The sequence below is a fragment of the Oryzias latipes genome, chromosome 23 (assembly GCF_053564925.1).
Source record: "Oryzias latipes strain Hd-rR chromosome 23, Olatipes_Hd-rR_3.1".
Classification (NCBI taxonomy): domain Eukaryota; kingdom Metazoa; phylum Chordata; class Actinopteri; order Beloniformes; family Adrianichthyidae; genus Oryzias; species Oryzias latipes.
Window position 1 is genome coordinate 17,489,165 of NC_136259.1, and position 20,998 is coordinate 17,510,162.

At 37.6% G+C, this 20,998-nt stretch overlaps 1 protein-coding gene across 3 annotated transcripts in view; it reads right to left on the reverse strand.

Moving 5' to 3' along the window:
- Positions 1-20,998, reverse strand: part of plxna4 (plexin A4) — a 259,710-nt gene that overhangs the window by 92,521 nt on the left and 146,191 nt on the right. For all 3 annotated transcript variants that reach the window (XM_078942272.1, XM_023952327.2, XM_023952326.2), the window contains one exon: positions 2,080-2,208. In XM_078942272.1, the coding sequence (XP_078798398.1) occupies positions 2,080-2,208 (129 nt within the window). The remainder of the gene's footprint in view (positions 1-2,079; positions 2,209-20,998) is intronic.

A 20,998-nucleotide genomic window follows, 5' to 3' on the forward strand; every position in this document is an offset into this window, starting at 1 on the left:
CAAAAACACTGGTTTAGAAAAGCCCGATTATAATTACGTCACTATATGCATTGCAATAAAATATACATGCTAAAAAATAATTACAAATGTAAATTTTCTAATAAATTCATTCAGCTTTTTCTATCTAAACTAGTGATCGTTTTTTGTGTAAATGCAGAAACAACAAGATTTTAAGCAAAGAGCAGATAAAAGCAACTGAATTAAACGTGCTCACTCTCATCGTGCTCGGTAGCCCCCCTGGCACTGATTAGGACTGGGCTTTGAGTGCATTTACTGTGTTTTCTGTGTTCATTAACTGTTTTCTCCATCTGTGTATGAAATTCCCAACTGTTTTTTTCTAAACAGTTACTTGAGATCAACCTTGTAATTGGGCTAATAGCCTAATCACTACAAAAGAGTAACACACACACCAATTCGTTTGCTTTTTAGTCCAACATTTGCATGCAAAAAAGATCCTTTTAAAATAAATGTTATCATGACGTTTCACAAATACAATAGCAGGTATATAAAAAAAGACATATAAATGAAGTTTTATTGTTCTGTTACATCAAGCAAAAGAAAACACAAAATAACTCTTAAAAAAGGCAATGAAAAACACCAGTTTCACCAATGCAGCTCAACATATTTGCACAGAAGTGCAGTAATTGGAAGCCCTGACAAACAGCATTGTAAATGTCTTCATTTTGCTGGCTTGTCTCTCCTGCAGACAGAGACCCTCAGGAGAGGCAGTGAGAGCTGCATTTGAAAGGGCACCTTCAGCTCACTGTCTGCCTGATATTTAAAGTGTTATCTCAGTAATCTCGGCACTTAGAATGTGAACGAGATTAGTAAATAGTGATGGCAAAAAGATCTGTAGATGTGCAGAAGCTGAAGACAATGTGCAGGGTTAGCTACACTGCTGTAATGCTGCCAACAGAAAAAAGCAGAACCTCTTTTATGACTGGTGCTAAGTGTAAAGATGGCAGAGGAAAGGACTAACATTTACTGCACCACTCACATAAAGCTAAATAAAATTTAGAACAGGAATGTCCATCTATTGAACATGCGTTTAAAGTTAAATCAGGTTGAACTTTGACCAATCAGGGACTTGGATTTGGTAGTGGTGTATGCATTGCGTCCTGTTCAAAACACAGAAGTGCCAACTGTCTGAAATTTGATCATGGAGGAGAAATTAATAATCTTTCATATATCGGAATAGAGCTGTGAGAGAAAAAGCCTGGAGCAAGAATCACACAATTTGCACCACTTTAACATTTTCTAATAAACCCCTTCCAACTGTGATTACATTGCTAGTATTCGGTAGTGACAGACCAGTGTGAACACAGAATGCTATAAGTAAGTGCGTTCAAGAATGGAAAGCTAAAAGTTCATTCAGTCCTTGAACGTACATCACATGAACAGTGTGTACACAGTATTATACTAGCTGCTGCTTTTTTTTGCTGTGAATTTCAAGTCAAAGTTAGGAAGAGACCTGCTTGTAAACAAAATGTAACAGTGTTCCCTTGTTAAGGTGTGGTTCACCTTTTGCTGTGTCACAGGTTTTTTTTAGTCCAACTTTGCATGATTTTTTACATACAGCCCACTGTGTTCTGCATCCTGAACACAGTGCGCTTGTTGATTTTGTCAATCAATCTCCTCCATGCGCTGTGCCACCTGTACAGAATCCATGCAGCTTGCCAGAGTTACATCAATTTTTCATCGAGAGCAGATCATTGTTTTCATTCTATGATACTGGACTTTGTTTTGTTGAAAGTTTGCACTTTGAGAGTTTATACCTATCGCAGGTTATTTATGGAACGCGAAAAACAAAGGAAGGCTGTCTAATCGACGGTGACTACTCCTTTCTCTCTGTAATTCAACACTTGTAATTATGGTCTACACGTTTTAAACGGTTATGTACTCCAAGACCTGATTCTGCTTTGCAGAAGCCATGAAACAGATCAAAGTCATTAAATCAGTTCTATTGAAGCTGGAAAGGCAGGTTTAAGAAACAATTCCTCAGAAGAAATCAGAATGTGATGCGACAAAAAATAACTTGATTTCCTGTTGTTAAATATGAAATGCATATACATCTCTAACCTGGGTGTGGGACATGACGTAGAGGTAGTGATGGTCCGATGAGAAGGCCATGTCTCTCTGGATGGGTCCACTCTCCACAGCTTGCACAGTCTCATATCGATGAGCACGTGAGGAGCCATCGACCCGAATCTGGAAAGACAGTAGAACATTAAACCTGAGTCATGATTCCTGTTGCTTTCATTTTCAGATTGCTAAACTGTGGTGTTTGGATTTAATAAATTACTCACCAACCAAACAAAAAGGTTCTTTACTTGCTAATTGACTGTAATAATTAACATAACCTTGTAAGATGCTCAGCTATTCAAAACCAAGCTCTAAGAAAGTATCTACAACAGGCATCAACACCTGCTTTATTACAATTTATTTTCCCAACATCTGGGTAGAAAATATATTCAATTACAAGTTACAGGATAATGAACTTCATTAATAAAAAAAGATTGGCTACGGAAAAAGGAAAAAGCATTAGATTCACATTTTTTTCCGAATAACGCAATTAAATTGAAGGCCAACTTAAATCATTTGAGAAAACAGCTTGTGAAAGTAACAGTGGACTCGTTAAAAATATACTTTTTTGTACACTTGTGTGCAGCACACAGAGTATTAGGATCATCCCAAGTGCCATGGCTTTTAGTGCCATATCTGAAAAACCCATCTTTTCCAATCATGGCTTGAGCCATTCAAGAGTGATTGTGCTAAAAAGCCTCAGGGCAAGATGTGTGGTCTATAGGTCCCTTGGTGAGTCTACTCTGCAGTAAGTGTGTACCGGGCCAATTTTATGCATTTTGGGATATGATGGAAATGGTGCGCGCTCATTCACAACATCTGTTAACATGGTTTCATAGAAGTGCAGACACTTCGTGGGTGCTTCTTCCTAAATCTGGTCCTCTGGCTCTAATTTCCCTGAAACACATAGTTCTCTTTCACATACCTACATATCCTGACAACTATCAGCACCCAGTGGACAACATGTTCACAAAAAGGTCTTTGTGGGCTCGTGGACAGCTGTGAAGCCAGTCTTGTTAAACTCATGATGACTCTTGGTAGTTCTTTGTGCTTTTCAGCACTTCTGTGTTTGCAGGTAACAGGCACCAACCAGAGATAATTGGACAGGAAGCAGATGGTGAGAAAGACAGGCGAGTCACTTCTTGATGAATTATAATACACTTATGGCAACACACTCCCTGTTATCTCAGTCAGCATTTAACAAAAACATGCCTGTAAACTGTTGCCTAAAGTATCTCTGAGGTCGAAAAGCTGCTTAGTTCAGACTTTCAGACATAAGTACTTGTGTTAAATTTCAAGAATTAATTTCATTTCTTAGATTTCACAAGAGTTTTTTTTTTGTTTAATTGTTGTGTAGTTTCTTACAAAAGACGGTAGTAGAACATAAAGTTTAAGAATATTTAGTCAGAACCTAAACTTCTAGATACGACAAAGACGTTTGGTCTCTGTGGAAACTGTACCTGCTAAAGTAGCAGAGCTGTCCCAGTGCTGATCATTTGTGGACAACCTGAGTATTTTCTAACCCTTCAAATAGTCTTCCCATCTTGAAGCTAATAAAGAAAAAAAATGTCTCTAAAAAATTGAGTCTTGGAGACCCACTATGATGAAAATCGTGTTTTTAACATGTTCTTGAGGCATTTTTCTGATGATGATGGACATATACAAAGAAAAATAATTTCACAATTAAATTGATTAAATCTAATTAATTATTTATTAGCTAAATAACTAGCTAATTAAATCTGAATATTTTCTTATTACAATATTTGTGAAACAGGAGCAGATAAAGAAAATGCTGATCTCCGTCCTTCACTCCATTCCAATGCATCCACTTGTAGCCAAACAGATCCATGTATATTTTTGTTCTCCTCGTTTGAGCTGGCATCTGGCTCAAAACTGTATGACTGGATAGCTCCAATATTGCTTGCTGTTTGTGTTGCACCCGTGATGTTAGGTTGGACGTGTCAGGGTTAACAATTCAGACTCAAACTTCTAGTAAACCACTGCCGTTCTGCAGAAACTATGTCCTAGAAAACGACACAGGTTTTTGGATCTTGGCTAAAAATGGTTTGACTTTGTAAAACAATATGCAGGTTTTTGCATCAAAAGTTACTGTCCGTTGATCCCATCTTTAATCTATTTGGCAGTAGAACAAAAAAAGGGGAAAAACAACCCTCAAAGTTAACTGCTCCTCTATCAAGCAGCCTAACTTTTCTTTGTCTTTGCTATGACAATTAACTATTGGATATCAAGCAGAGAAACCCAAGAACACACAGTGCAGCTGATATACATTGCCTGACCCGGCTGTTCCCTCTGATATCTTATTTCACAACATGGCATTTCTTTTAACAGGCACCATCTTTCACCCTTTTCTGTCTTCTTGTTTGTTTCACAGTCAATCTTCCTCTTTTGGTCTACCTCTTGCTTGGCTAGTGTGGTGACCTTGATCTCAAAGAACCTGGAGTTCTCTTTTATCAAAGCCTGACACACTTCCACTGGGACTCATTGAATGCACTGGGGTCACTGGCAAAGAAAAGAACAGAAGGCAAATAGGGAGAGAAAGAGGAGAAGGAGGCAAGAAGAAAGAAAGTTCCACATAAACTGGAGCCAGATTCAGCAGGTGATGTTATCTAATCTGCCCTGTCGGCAGAGTTCATTTTAGGTACAGTGCATATGCACGCCACACACTGCATGTGTGTGCCTGATGGAAAAATCAGTGTATTATGTTTCCCCCCAAAGGTATATAACAAAGTGTGAATTCAATTGTTACAAAGAGTTTAAGGACTGATAGTCTTTAGCAGGGACTGAATATAAAGTTTTATTGTGTTGGGACCTTCCCACCATCACCGGGGAGAGGGGAATCTTTAGGAGAAGCTCCTCTATATCATTTCTCGATCTGACCACTAACAAAACAAATGAGCCACCAGGGAGCACCCAGGATGTCCACAAGCATGCAGTGCCTCCTGGTTAAGTCACACAGGGACAGTGGGGGATCCCTCAATGGAGAGTGATTGAGGTAAAACAGTGACTGCTGGACATATGTGCTAATAAAATGTTGTTTTATCTAAGTTAACTTTTTTTTATTAACATATTTACTTCCATTTATAAAATATTAAGCATTTAATACTACTTGTAGATAAATATTTGATTAGTTTATTACTTTACACTTGTCTTTATTTAAGAAATTGTGTTTAAGTACATACTCTCAAACTTAAACATGTCGAGACCATGGGCATATTGTCAAATAATATTAAGAGATAAATTAAAAAAATTACAGTTTTAGTCCATTGCGGAGATAATTGCATCATAATAGTCTGTAATGCCACATTTAATCCTGAACTCCTCATCAGAAACAGTTGTCTTTAGCATGTCTTCAATATTTTTTTCTGTGCCTGAAATCATTAAGGCAGCTGCTGTGCTGTTGAACAATTGTATCTGATTCTTTTTCCACAGTAATAAAGTGGATTTGCTGTTCTACGCTAAATGGATTACAATGCTAATCTCTGCTATCACATTAGCACCACACAATAGACATTCAGTGCCAGACACTTTCATTTGCTTTAGAATAGCAAGTAACATCCGGAAAAAAGGATTGCACAGGGCTCACATATAGATAAATACAAACAAATAAGTGTGTTCACACATCACTATTCCACTCCTTCACAGATATACACTTACCCACACCTTGTCTGATGGGAGGCTCACAATAATGTGCAAGGAAGGAGAGTAACTAATAAAAGCACTATTGACTCAGCATACTTACACAGCTCTGCACAGTAAAATAGTATAATAGTAAATATATATATCCTGCCTTTAAAAATTTCAAGCTGTGAATCACTGCAAAAGATTCACAGAATATTACAGCTCAGGCTGACCTTTCCTGCACGGCAATGTATCCATCAACTGCATCCCCCTAGTGGCACAGAAGGCTGCATGCAAGTTCTCTCACTGAAAATATTAGAAATATGAACACCAAAATGTAACCCACATTTTATATTGTATGTAATTAAATGGGCCCAAGTGTCTTTAATGTAAACTTTTATTAAAATACTTGGTGTGAGCAGTTTAAAAAACATTAACTTACTGTAACTCAATAAAAATAAGATACATTTGAATAAAAAAGGTAAAATAACTAATGACTGCTACCTCATTTGTATGCTGTGCCCTGAATTTAGTTCTGTCAATGAAAATATTGTTCCCAGAGTGGTCTGTCTCTCTGTGTCTCTGTCTCTCCATGGGGCTAACAGCTAGCAGAAGGTGTGATACAGTTGGGGGAACCGTTCCGGTGTAAAAGCCACACGATCATCCTCACTCAGTTTGTTCATGTTGGCACTGTCTTTGCCCTACAAAGGAATATGAACTGAATGGCACATCCTTTGACTCCACAGGCAATTCATTATGCAGCGGGAAAGGCTAATTACAGAGTTTTTCTATGTTTAACTCTAATAAATGCTCAAACTTGAGGATTTTTTTATAATATAAAATAAATGGCAATAATAAACTTTATTTATAAAGCACTTAAATTGTGCCCATACAGGCCCGAAGAGCTGCATAATGACAGAGAATAAAATAAGTCAGATAAATCAAATAAAATAGTTTAAAAGTGGTCAGAAAAATGCTTATAAAGAACATTGTTAAAACAAAACATGTCCCAAACATGAAAGAGAATACACTGAAATGTGGTGGGATAAAAAAAAAAGAGAGGGGACCTCTTCATCGTGTATTAAACGCCAAATTAAAGCCAAATTTTAAGAGAGAACTTGGAGCTGCTGCAGCAAAAGCATGATCCCCTCCGAGTTTAACCCTTGTGCCCTCCTTGGCACTTTAACATTGGGAGTTGGGTCATCTAGACCCACTAAACAGTGCGCTGAACCTTTTTTCTTCAATGATTTGTGATCTTCACTGGTGTCCATGGATTACATGAAATCTTTCCACCTTTATCCACCTTTGTCATGGTAGGAATAACACGTCAATGTAAGGGTGGGGTCATCTAAGATAGCACAAGCGTTACGCTTTGTTTTCAGTAATTAAGAGGCAACTGATCAGCTGATCTAAGAGTACAGGGCGGGACATGAGGTTGCAGTAACTCATAAAAGTATACCGGTGCCAAGCCATGTAAGAATTTAAAAGCAAATAAAACAATCTCATAAAATGAATTCTAAAATGAACAGACAGTGAAGCCAAAACAGGGGAGATGTGTTCATATTTTTGCTTCCTAGCTAAAAGTCGAGCAACGGCTCAGGTGCTAACCCCCACATTTAGGGAATTACAGTAATTTAGCCTGGTGGTAGTAACGGTGTGGATCACTGTTTCAAACTGATTAAAAGACAGGATAGGTCTGACTTTTGCTACCAGACTTAGGTGGAAAAAGTTAAACTTAAGAACTGGATTCAGGTACATTCATTGGATTCATTGTAAAATATATATAAGGCTATGAAAAAAGTAATGCAAAACATTTTACATGGTGTTTAAAAAAAGAAGCTACATCTATTTAATCAATAGTTTTGTCTCACCGGGGCCTTCCCGCTTTCAAGATTGTTCTTTGAAATTCAGTAACTGTGGCTACACATCTGATAACTTGTATTGATTTTGGATAATCCCTGAAGTAGAGAGGAATTATGTAGAAACTACTTTAAATCCAGTGGGAAAACACCTGTCAACATATTTGGGCTGAATTTCACAAGTTCTCCTGAGACCAAAGTTTGTTGTGGAAGTGTTGGTACATTAAAATGCAGCGCTTGACAGTGTGTAAGCAGTTGAATTATGAATAAATTAATATAAAAAAAAGCTAAAATGCAACTGATATGTTGCTCTAAACAGAGTTTTAGAAATGTAAAGGTAAGTAGATTATTTGTTAAAAAATAAATAAATAAATAAATAAAAGAACATTTAGGAAAGGAGTGCAAGTCTTCAATGCGTTAGGAATTTAGTTAGGTTTAAACATTTTATGGTAATTCTTAATTAAAGTGTTTTAGTACAAAATCCATCTGTTATTGCTAAGAAGAAAATAAAGCTTTTCTCACTAAGCTTTAAGTTAGGTGCATGGTAAAAGATAGAAGAATGGTGTTGTCTGTCTGCCATGGCACAGCTGTGAAGCAGCAAAAGTCAGGCCGCTCACACAGAGCTACAGTCTGTTGAGCGTGGCACACACAATAACACACAGTAGCTGGATCACACAACATGACCAAAATGCAGGCAGAAGAAGCCAAAATAAACTGCTGACTAAAGTAGCACTATGGTCTGACATGTGCAACATAACCGTAGTAAAATGAGTGGGTTGGAGCAGAAAATCATTCAAAAAGAGAGATGATGGAAAACTCACCTGAGTGATAATTTTTACAAATCCTCTGAAAGTCAAATTCAGAATTTTGCACAAACACTTTAGGAAGTAAAAGATGTCATCACCCTATTTCACATGTCTTTCTAAACTGATACAAAAGAGTAAATTATTGGCAATTACTGCCAGAATCCTAAACTCCAACACTCACTTTGACCTCACAAGCAGAGATCACTGACAATTGACAAAAATGCAAAAATTTGAATACACAAGAAGACATCTTTGTATTCTTTCCAATGTTTTTGACTCATAAATAATCATATTTTATGAATAAAAACACAGTAGCAACTTGCCAAAAAAATTATATACCAAACCAGCATAATATTTCCAAAGGCACAAAAGAGTATTAGCTAATCAACGAGACATGGTAGAACATGCATTAAAACCGTTCAGACAAGTGTGAGGAAATTCACAGTGAATGAGACATATTGCTATTATTTAGAATGAAGATGCATTGTATTCACTGCATTGTATTCATTAAGACAGCTCAACAATGGTGGCTGTCTGATTGCCCAAATCTGTCCAGCTCCCTGAAACATATGGCAGACAGGCAGGAGCAGCACCTTCATCTCCTGGTGTCAGTCAATACAGAAATACAAAAAAAAAAACACTTTCACAATATATAGCTTTAGGTAATATTGGTTCTTGCATGACTAGCAGAATTAAGTAGGTGATATGACATTTGAATGGGGATGTGGTCCACAAATGCTGAGTACCAGAGAAGTGTTTTTTAAAAAAAAATATCAAATTGGATCCGCTGTTGTGCCAGCACAAATTTACAGACATAGATGTTTCTCATACTAAGAAGATGGGAATTCTCTAGGAAGAACACAGTCAATCTTTAAAACTCCTACAGCAAGACATGGGAATGACTAAATCTATGGTAGGTTTCAACCTATAATGGTTTTTGGCAAAGTACTTCATACTTCATGACAACCTCTAATGAAATCGTCTTGCAGTTATCAAACAGGCCAAAGTCTAAATCAGTGCCTCCCTGCCTTCCATTTATGAAAGTAAAATATTCATTCAGCTCATTTAGGACATTTTAGATCCAACCTTCTCTCCCGACTTCTTTCCTTTTGACTCTCCTCCTCACTCTATAGGAGGGATGAACAGACCCTCAGAGTGTAACTAAACTCATTCTCTGCTTTAATTTACCATTCTCTGTTTTATGTTTGCAATTAGGCATATTGGCTGCACAGCATGATTTTAATTAACGTCTTTCCTTATATGTGTGCACTATGAGAAAAAGGTGCTTTGTCGGTTCAAATCAAATAAATGTCATTGTAAGGAAGAAAACAACAACAACAAATTACATTGTCAGTATTTAAGCTGTGCATAAATGTGACCCCCAACACAGCCAGCCTGTTGAGTTTAGTTTAGCTGAAGTTAATTTAATGTATTAGCTTGGATAGGTAGTTCATGGGGAAGAGACATCTTATAAATGTAAGTACCGTATTTTCTGAGTATAAGTGGCATTTCTTTTGCATAGTTTGGCTGGGGCTGCGACTTATGTATTGTAGGTGTGTGCATCAGTTTTTGCTATGCAGAAGAAGAAGTGCTGCTCAGTCTTATGCTGGGCTTAGTGGAGTTGTTCCTAAGCGATAGAGAGGATGAAGAAAAAGATTTAATGATTAAAAGGGATATAATGAGTTTACTTGACTTGTTAATACGTTTTTAATGCTATAGTTATCTCGAGAATTGTTCATAAATTGCACTAATACACTAAATTCCTCTCATGATTCATGAAGCTAAACAACCATCAATGTGTTTTGATAGTAAAGCACATTATTGTTATCTTTTGCGTGCTTTTGTCTTGCCTTTCAATATGAAATGTTAATGTTCTCATATTTTGCCAAAAACATTCTCCTTAAAGTGTAACTTGAATAGGATTTCTTCTTCTTCAATATGCATTTTTTGGTTGATACGACTTGTAGTCCAAAAAATACTGTACTGTTTTTTCTAATACCATTTTGAAGAACACAAAAACAAAAAAACTACAGAAAGGCTCAAGTTAGAGATGACTATACATCAGTAAGTACTCATGACAAACATTTCAGGAAGGCTCTGACACTAAAGCACATAGAGGTGAAGGAGGACCTCTGGCTTAGTGACTGACCGCTGTGGTATTAAAGGTGCGGTACCTGTTAGCCCCCAGGTCTAAGCAGTCTACTAATCAAATCTTATCCCCCTGCTGAGAGATAAGCAGAAAAAAGCTAGGAAAGAGGAGAAGAGAAGGACAAGAATGTTATTGTGAGAGATGATGGTGTTGAGTGTGAAAGGGGACAAGTGTCTGGAGGGTTCCAAGCTCATTTCAGCTCCTGCTCTCTTCTCCTTCAATTTCCCCTATGGCTTCAAAGGGTGAGTGACAGGTCTCCCTGCTATCATAGCCTTCACTGCTGAGCTGCCTTAGAGCATTGTGACCAAGCAGGGGGCTCACAGCTCCGCTTTTGTCACTCATTTACCTCTCCAAACACCTTTTTTTTTAACTCTTCTCACATTCTCCATCTCTCTTTCTCTGCTGCCATCTTTAAGTCATGAGGTTGTCTGAAATAGCTGCCGGCTTGTAGCCAATTCAAAGTGGAGAACATCTGGGACTTCCTGATCGATTCTCTTAGATTTTTCCTATTTTCATGTCTGTTTTGTGATTTCATGTGTTTCTCTCTAGCTTTGTTGGCTGCATAATCAGTTTTGCTGGAGGTTTTAACTATGTACTTCAAATATTGATTCACATTCAAGTTTTTATATATTTATAAGAAAGTACAGAGAAAAGGTCTATTACTCTTGCTATTGCAAATGTGAGCAACACAGGTCTTAAGCTACATTTATACAAGGCATGGGATGCATGTTCAAGAATACGCTAAACGCGCATTCTTGAACGCGGATTTAGTTCATGGTGTTCACACTGGACTGACTCGCTACCTGATGCTAGCGCATGTCCATCACCTGTAGTTGGAAGAGTCTTGGTGCAAATCTCTTAAATCTTGCACCAGGCTTTTTCTTTTATTGTTCTTTTCCGTTTTATGAAAGGCTTGGTGTCAAATAATTCCGGCCGGACACAAACCACAATCATTCATTTCTCCTCCTTTCTACATCTACTTCTACCCTTCCTCTCTTCTTTATTTTTGATCATCATTTATCATTTAGTTCTCCATGCCTCTGTTTGGTGCAGTGCGATTCATGTATTGTCACTCTTTCCCTCTCCCCTCCTGGGGAGTGGGAGTGCTTCCAGACTCCAGTTGGCTCATCCGTGCTCCAGTTCCTGACCGTGTACCTTGTCTCTGCTCCCGCTCCTACACCTGGCTGTGGATCCTGTCTCAGGCGCGACTCGCGCCCCTGACTGTCCCCCAACCACGGCTGGATGAAGCTCGTCTGCTGGACTTTATATATGTAGTTGTAGGGTTAGATAAGTTAATTCTTCTCTTAGAGTTCTGGTAAATCGCCTGTCCGTCCTGGGGGAGGATTCTTCCTTCATGTGGGCACCCCTGAGGTTTCTTCGTTTTGGGGTGGGTCTAACGGCAAGGATGACAGTATAGCTTAGTCAGTTTTTTAATTCATTTTAGTATTTTCCTATTGAACTCTTTGTATTCATGATCCTTTTGAGATCATGTTTTACTTCGAAGCCCATCGAGATGACTGTTGTTGTGATTTTGGGCTATACAAATAAAATTGAATTGAATTTAATCCTCCATTATTTGTAAACGCTTGGCACCTCTATGGGCTAAAAGTGATGCCATCCATACATCACTACCAAATCCAAGTCCCTGATTCATCAAAGTTCTACCTGATTTAACTTTCAGTCAATGGCCATGGGTTTTGTAAGTAGAACCCAAAATCGGTCGTAGAATCTTACGTAGCGACACGTAGACGTGAGCGCGAAAGCCTGAAAACACGCATATGCACAATAACATATTTGCTGAGGGCGGTGTGAACGTAGCTTTAAAGGAGGAAATTGAAATAGCGACTCGTCGCATTTCGGGCAGACACTCGGCAGAATTGCAGGTTACTCCCCTAGGGCGGGTCAGTTAATTAACCCACCTGCTTAGCGTCCTATTTAAGTCAGGTGTACAATTGTTCATTCTCTCTTACCTTCAGCGCTCATTCTTTGCCCCTCCCTCCTCCCCGGCTTCCACCTGTGGGCTCCGTTACGGGGGTTGTTACCCAAAAGTGTATGGAAAAAATAAGTGTATCAAGGAATTGAACAGAGCCTTATGCCAAAACGAAGTTGTGAATCAAATTGTGAATGTCAACCTAAAGATGTTGTGAAATAAATATTCTTCTGCAAGAGTTGTCTGACTGAAATGGTCAGAGACATACAAATCAAAGGTAGCAGTAGATTCTCTTCTTTACTTCACGCTGATCTTTCAGGATGCCATTTCTCCTCGCGATGTTCACTATTTCATTATTTTCTGCTACAGTCTCATTAGTGCCACAGGACATTGAGGTGAAGGGCAGAGATCTCCTGACAGGACCTCAGTTACTGAGGACAAATACCTGTCTGGGTAAAAAAGCCACATGAACATTACTCAACCCAATTATTTTCTCTGCTGTGTATCCCTTTGCTATCCCATTTTCTTACAGTGATAAAAGCAGCGGTATCTTCTTTAGCAGAGAGATATTACCACGTGTGCCACTATAAGAGGCGCAACCTTATGACAGTGGTACACAATAGGGTTCACACTTTTATATTTTTGAACCACAGTCCATTTAACTGAGAAATACATACCATTGAATAAAGTCAATGTTAACTCAAAGTAATAAACTGACCAAATCAGTCACTAAAGTCAAGCCATGACATTTCATGACACTTCAAAGTTCTTTATGGAGAAAAAAAAGTTATCATTAATAAATATGGACAATTTTTCAAAATATAGATTAATAACTTTTTTTTCAAATTCCTTAACCATATAAATTGAAACATAAATCATCTGTTTCAAATAAAGAGATTGGGACAGTAGAATGTTCATATGAATTTTTGTGTTCAGTGTACAAGCTTTCTGGGTCTGTTTATGTGTGAGGATGTCAAGAAGAGACTACCGATAGTTCATCTGAAAAATGCAGGACTGACGAGGATCAAATTATGGGAGAGCAGGAGGAAGCCAACTTTGATGTTAGAGAGGCACTGAAAAAGAAAGAAAAACTTTGAAAGACGTGTCCTTATTTACCATTCCCTCTCTTCTACAGACTTAAAAGTAGTAATGAACCCAAACATCACAGCCACTACCACCTGATGCTTGACTGTACACAGAAGGAGATTCGAATTGCCAGTGCCGACTGCTAGACGTTTGAAGCAACCAGGATATGACTTTTTAAGTCCCTTAATGTTCAAACAAGGAATACTAAACATTAGAGTCCTCAGGGTACTGGGGAGCCGGTTTAGCTCGTGCTGGTTTGCGGCGCCTTCCGTCCGTGAAACCAGGGTTCGACTCCGGGCTGCTCCCTGTTCCCTTCTCTACCTCTGTGCCGGTCCCAAGCCCGGTTTGAGAAGGTTGCGTCAGGAAGGGCATCCGGCGTAAAACATTGCCAAGTTTACCATGCGACTTGTTCGATGTGGCGACCCCTGATGGGAGAAGCCGAAAGAGGAAGAAGAAGAGTCCTCAGGGTACTACTAAAGTAGCGGCATTTACAACATAGTCACTGTTGTGTTTATATTTATAAAACTTGCATCAGGGGAAAGGAAGGGACTTAAGAGCCATACTTTACATGATTTCTGTCATTTACGCAAGGTTAAATAAGTGTGATGTCACCAAATTCTCAAATTCAATTATTATCATTATTGTGATAACAGCTAATTAATGTCAATTATAAACATGGATGAGTGTCTGTAGTATTTGTTTTTATAACATCATTAAGAGCTAAGAGCCGATAATCTGTCCAAATCTGTATGTTTGTGTCTAAATGCAATCAGTAGAAGAAGAATTCCAGGGAGGACATCCAAGTGTGACATCCAAATGCCATCAGAATATTTCATGGTAGTATTTGTCAGAAAAAGAGATTTAATTTCTTTAGTTTGAGTCATGATTAAGCTGTAGTCATTTTTCTCTGTGTTTACGTCTCTGCAACCGTCAAGAATCTGGAATCTTGCTAAGTCTATGCGATCTTTACATCAGCACATTATTAAAAGCATATGACAGCCAAAATAATGACAGCCACTTCCTGGACGATCACCGTGTAGTTATTCATCTTAAAATGTCTCTGCTCTTTTTTAAACCACACACCCACTCTAAAGTCAAAATTTCACAACAAAATTATAAGATTTAAAGAATGAGCATGCCTAATTCACTGGGAAGTTTGAGTTTACCAGAATGTTGAGTTACAGGAGAAATTGTTGACATGTTCTCTGCGCTCTTCAAGCCTAAGGGGCAAGATTACTGAACATCTGGTTAGACATCAAAGACAAACAAAAGGTATTTTGGTGAATCGAGTCAATATCATGTTTTTTATGAAGCATTTCATCTATAAAGGGTTAAATGTCAATCACCAGAATATCAAACTAAGGTAATGAGGATCTGTTTGCAGGGGGCAGGGAAGCCATGCAGTTCCCTTTAGCAACCTGAGATGAAAATCAGCTCTTCAGATAAAGATCTAGTGAAAGACCTTGATCAGTGTTCACAGGGTCACCCTAAAACCTCCCCCACAGTCTGTAATCTCTTCTAGATTGAACCGAACGGAAACAGCAGCGTATCCTAGATGGGTGGTGGAGACAGTCAGCATCCCATAAAAGATGTCTGAGCCTGATAACAGCCAAATGACAGGCTCTGATCAACTTTGGACAGAGTGAAAGAATGTTTTAATACCGGTAGTTCTTTTTTTGTTGTTGCCTTTCCAGACTGCTTGGTTTTTTTCCTGCTTCTGGGTGTTTTTGTCTTTGCTCTGTCAATAATAGTCTTAATATAATTGATTTGGCAAACTAAGCAGTTATTGCCCAGCTTCCTGGTAAATAAATGCCATAACTAACATGTAAAAGAAGCAGCAAGTGCGTGTATGCATCCCAGCGTCTCTGCAGTTGTGTGAATAATAGATGGGAGGCGAGAGCCAGACGCCGTCTGAGAGCCAACATCACCCTGGATCCCGTTACCAAACACTGCCATCAGAATAACTCTGGAGACACAGGCATGCTCTTCCACACATGCACCTCAAGTTCAACCACTGAACACGTGAATGGTTCCGTGCACACTCAAACACACTGTGACCTTTCTGCACTCTGGTGCTTTGTTTCTCAACACAACATACTGACTGTTTGGGGTCAGGCGTAATCACTGAGTCAAGTAATGTGATCTTGCGATGGAAATTTAAAATAATCTTGCAAAATGTGAACACATTCTTTTTCTGATGGGAAAAGGCATTTAACCAGGGTGGCGATGACAGACAAGAGTCAGGGTAGAACGCATGTAAGTATTAAGTTTTTGGATCACTGACTGCAGCAAAAGACCACACAAATTCATGAATTCATAAATTATCAATGGGCTTACCTTTCAGACCTTTGCAAGCCTGTGTGTGTCTGTAAAAGCACGTGTGTGCGCTTTTGCGTAGCCTACCCTTCATTCTTGCACAGTGGTGATTTATGAGGGTCCTACCATACTCTCTAATTTAACAGGGAAGGGCTTCAGAACCAATTCTTCAGAGATAAGGAGGTGCAATCTTCTGTGTTCCTGCCTTTAGTGTGCACAATTGGGTCTTGGTACATGTTTGCATTTGTCACTGTGTATATTCCCCTGTTCTCAGCCCCTTGGGTGCGTCTTTTCTCCCTTTACATGTCCCCTTCTTTACATGTATTGCTTTATTAAACCGAGTGACACATTCCCTCCATTATGCCAATTTCTGCACTAAAAGGGAAAAATTGCATTGCTGCTCTGGCGGAGAAAGAGGGAGACAAAGAGGCATAAAAAGGGAGAAAATAAAAACGAAACAAAGATGGTGTGAATAAGGGAATAAAAAAAAAATCTGTACTAAACCCTTAAGGCATGTGTTTATTCACCAACTGCTGTAATAATGGGAAAGGTAGAACAAAGATTGTCAGGTAGTAATGAAAAACATGAAAGGCCAGTCCGAAATGAAACTTGTATTTCATCACACTCGTATTCTTTGAATATTTGTATACTATATTAAAAAATAAGCTATGCAAGCTTGTATTTTTTCACTTACAATGAGCTTCCTTAGCAATTAGCATTTTGTTGTTTTGAGATGATTGTAATTTATTGGAATGAGAAGAAAATCTGGGTTTAACTAACTTCAATGCAACTAAAACAAAATTTGTAAACAGACAATGAAACTACCTACAATTAAGCAACTAAGCAACAATTTGCTTATTGATCAGTGAGAATGATAGGACTTGACATAAATTATTTCTATTTTGGCATTTCTGCGAAAAGAAACGAGCAGAGCAAACAATTAATTTCTACAGAAAGTAGTAAACAAACATGCTATAGCTGTCCATGGTCAATACAATTGAAATATGTATTTTCCCTTGAATTGTTTTATTTTAACATATTGGTAACAAAAATTCTAAAAATAAAACTATTAGTGCGGCAAACATTTGCCATGAAGAAAGGTCCAAAAGCAAAATTTATTGGAATACAAAAACACACGCACATTTTCATTAATAATCCATAAACATTATTTAATATTATCTTTGTTTTAAAAATAATTTATTGTTTCCCAAAGTATGCCTTTTGTTTTATAGGTTTTTCTCTTAAACTGCCTCACTGTATTTTCTTCTGTAGTTTTTTCAAACTATTTTAATGTTGCACTTTGCAAGTTTTTTTTTTTTTACTTTAAAACACAAATTATTTCAAACAAGCAACCTTTACTAGGATTTAAATTGCCATCCATCCATTCCGTGGTCACGGGGCTACCGGAGCTTAACCTGGCCACTCGTGGGCGACACCCTGGACAAGTTACCAGTCTGACGCAGGGGCACATTCACAATTTACAGTAACCAAAAACCTATGAAGCATGGAGGAAGCTGTAAGTCGCGGAGAAAGCCCACCATGAGCAAGGAGAACATGCAAGCCTGACTTTGTATCAGGCTCCCCAACCAAGACTTGAACCAGGGCCTTCCTGCTGTGAGGGAAGAGCGCTAACCAGGGTGTGCAGCCCTGATTCAAATTTAAAGAACTGTTTATCAACGTAGAATAATGTCCAGCTCTATACTATAATAACATGCTTAAATTTACTTTTAAAGCAGCTCTTTAAAAAAAAAAAGTAAAAAGCTAAAATGTGTCAGAGGCAGCTGAAAAGAACCCATGTGCTGTCATCTTTTATGAACCACACAAACACTTAGGGATGAAAACGCTTTTATTGTGATGCAGCCAGAATTGTTTTCTTTCATTGCAGAAAACTGTACTCGAGATTGTATTGAAACTGCTTTTCTTCACTGTTCAGAAAATGTTTGGAGAATTCTTTACACAGCTACTACTCACATTTCTGGGTCATCCAATCTTAGGAACCCTACCAAAATAATAATAAAATATAGCTTTACTCATTACAGACCTGAGAAAGAAATGGACTGATCCCTTGGAGTTGCTTTTTCGCTTGTTTTTCTCTCAATATTATTCTGACTCCAAACATTCACCAGAGGCCAACACATTTATCAAAGCACACAACACAATTACCTTCCGATGGGTCACCATATGGGGTACAATAACTCAGACAAAATTATGTCTGGCAGTCTTCATACAGGCCTAGTTTTAATGACTTTTTTATAACATCATTTTAAGTGAGACATAAAAAAAAAAGATTTCAGAACAGCTATTGCTGCTTATTACTTGGCGTTTCAAAGGTCAGTACCTAAAGATTTCACAATCAAGCAATCAAAGACTATTGTTCTTTAAAGTATTTTTTATCGTAAAATAATGAAGACATTCCAGTACACAGTGCTCAGTGGGACTTTCTCTAAAATTAGCTCTGATTTATCAAGGGAGCACATTAGAGTTTCACGCCCAAGCATTATGTGATAGCATAAAAGCAGTGCGCTCTGCATGATAATGGAAGCTTCACAGTAGGAGTCACAAACTTCACCCTATAAATAAATGAGCTTGTTGCTCCGAGAAAGGTGCTTATCTAATCACAGAGACAAATAAATGAATTAAAAGGAGGCCATTGTTTTCAAACAAAACCATATCTTCATAAGAAGTCTTTTATTTGTACCAAATTACTAAAAAGACGTGGAAGATGCATATACCGGTACTATTTTTTGGTACATAAATCTTCATTTAATCACATCAACAAAATTACCATAGCTAGAAAAGAGCATTATTCTGAGCTTTGCATATTTGTTCAGAAGCGTTGCATTCTCCCCCTTAAGTGCAACTTATATATGTTTTTTCTTCTTCTATACTATACAATTTTTTCCCCCAACTCCAGAAAGTAAGGGGTAGTCTGTTTTTGCCCAACAGAGAAGTTTGATGAAATTAAATAAAAGAAAACTACTTGCAAGCAGAGGAACCCAAAATGATGAGAGAAGAAGAGACCTGCTTAAAAGGGACCAATGCACTTCACCTGCAGAGTTTTAGAGAAAGATAGGTGTAAGCTGCGCTAAAACTTGAAGACAGATACGTTAATTCTTTGTCAGGAGGAGACAGCGTGAGAGAGGAATCTAACTGGATATTCGGTGAACGGAGCCTGTCAGCTTGCATTGCAGAGAAATCCTCTTATACCTCAAAATTTCAATTAGGTGGGGATGCGATTTGGTGTGGTATGCCTCTCTCATTCTGCACAGGAAGTACAAGGTGCAATGAGGAAGGATTTGTCACAGCAGAGACAGGTCTGCTCCACCTATGCTACGATTTACAGAACACAAACGCACAGACACAGAACAAGAGCTCCACTCCAAACGCCAAAACCATTTCAAGTAGCAACAGAGGTACACTTGATGCTGCTTCAGTGTTCATTGAGCAGTGTAGCAATTCAGTTTGTTCCACTGAGGAGTTTAGAAATCTTGACTGTGCAGGTTTGTGTTGGGCTTCTGTCATCTGTGTGACTGCTACAATTACATGCACCAACCTCTCCAAATGACAGTGACTTTAAGTAATTACAATGCCAAATGTTACTGCCAATGTATTTAGCTTTCTTTGATCCCAGTCTTAGAGTTTCACTTTATTTTACATCATAAATCTTCATCTTCCTTCAAGTAACATAAAGAAAAAAAATTCCTTTAAATCCTAAAATTTGTTTTAAAGTAACAAAATCACATTAAATATTTATGTTATGTTTTAAATTAAGAAATAAATTATAGTTTCTGTGTTATCTGAAATTTGAGCATCAATATTAAATGCACTTCACCTGCAGTTTTAGAGAAAAATTGCTGTAAGCTGCGCTAAAAGTTTAAACTATCAGAAAGTACTGGAAATTATTAGAAATCTTGTTGGAAAAACGTAATTGTGATACAAAAACAGAGTAGTGAAAGTAGATAACTAATATTAAAGTCTAGAAACTAGTTTTATAGTCAGGATTGTTTCTTATAGCCTTAAACTATGTTTCAATCACTTCTAAATCCTCACAGAAGCACCGTTTTCAGACTTCTGCCACAATGTGTTTGCTTTAGCCAAGCACAAAAAGCTGCATTGCTCTTGGCACTGAAGTTACTTGAATAAAATTTCACTAAACGTCAAAGCAGATTTACCTTACAGATGAACTTGCAAGCAAGATGTTAAGTAAACAAATTGGTTTTGAGACGGGGAGCAAACTCCACTGTGAAGATACATGGATTAATGCTGATCTTTAGAAAGATCTTCTCTTAACATCAAACAGAAAAAAGCCACAACTTTAAAGCAGCGTTCATAATATGAAAGCTAATTATACTTTTTATGCTGATTCTTTACTAAAATATATTTAGCTGAGTTCTATTTTCAAGATATCTGGTAATTGTACACCACTGCATTGCACCTATCACCTAGAAGACAGTAAATGGAGGAAAAAGCTTTCGCATAATTACCTTTAGTTTTTAAATTTTTATATATTTAAATACATTCAACAATTTACTGTTTTTACAGTTAATTCTTCAGTTTGGTCTCTCAGTAATATGTTAACTTGATCTATAAATTAGTCCAGTTGTGAAAAATAATATCATGCTGGATCAACTATGAATGTCATCCAAAACTATTTTAAAAAATACCTACAAACAAGTACAAAATATTTGCTTTAAATATTTAAATAATAGTAATAAATAAAAGTTTTTTCAAAGTACGTAATGCCTTAGTTTTAAAGTTTTAAAACAATGCAAAACTATCAAATGAAATAACTCAGTAGGGGTGGGATTGTACAAATCGTTTCTTCCCACTCCTTTTCTAGCAATAAATCAAGCTCTGCTTGACTTCAGTTAATGATCACTACTTTAAATAATCAAATGTGACTTATATATGTCTTTGTTTTTGTTTGTTTGTTTTTAACCAAAACCTTGTTCTGTATTGAGTTGGTGAAAACGGTGTGATTTCTGTCTTGCAGTGACTACAATTAATGCTTGGACAAAACCAAGACATTAAATCAAGTAAAAAGAAAGAAAACCTTTGACTTTAAATCAATAATACTCAGTCTTTACTTAGCGTATTTTCTAGACGAGGAGGAAATTGATACGTTCTTAAA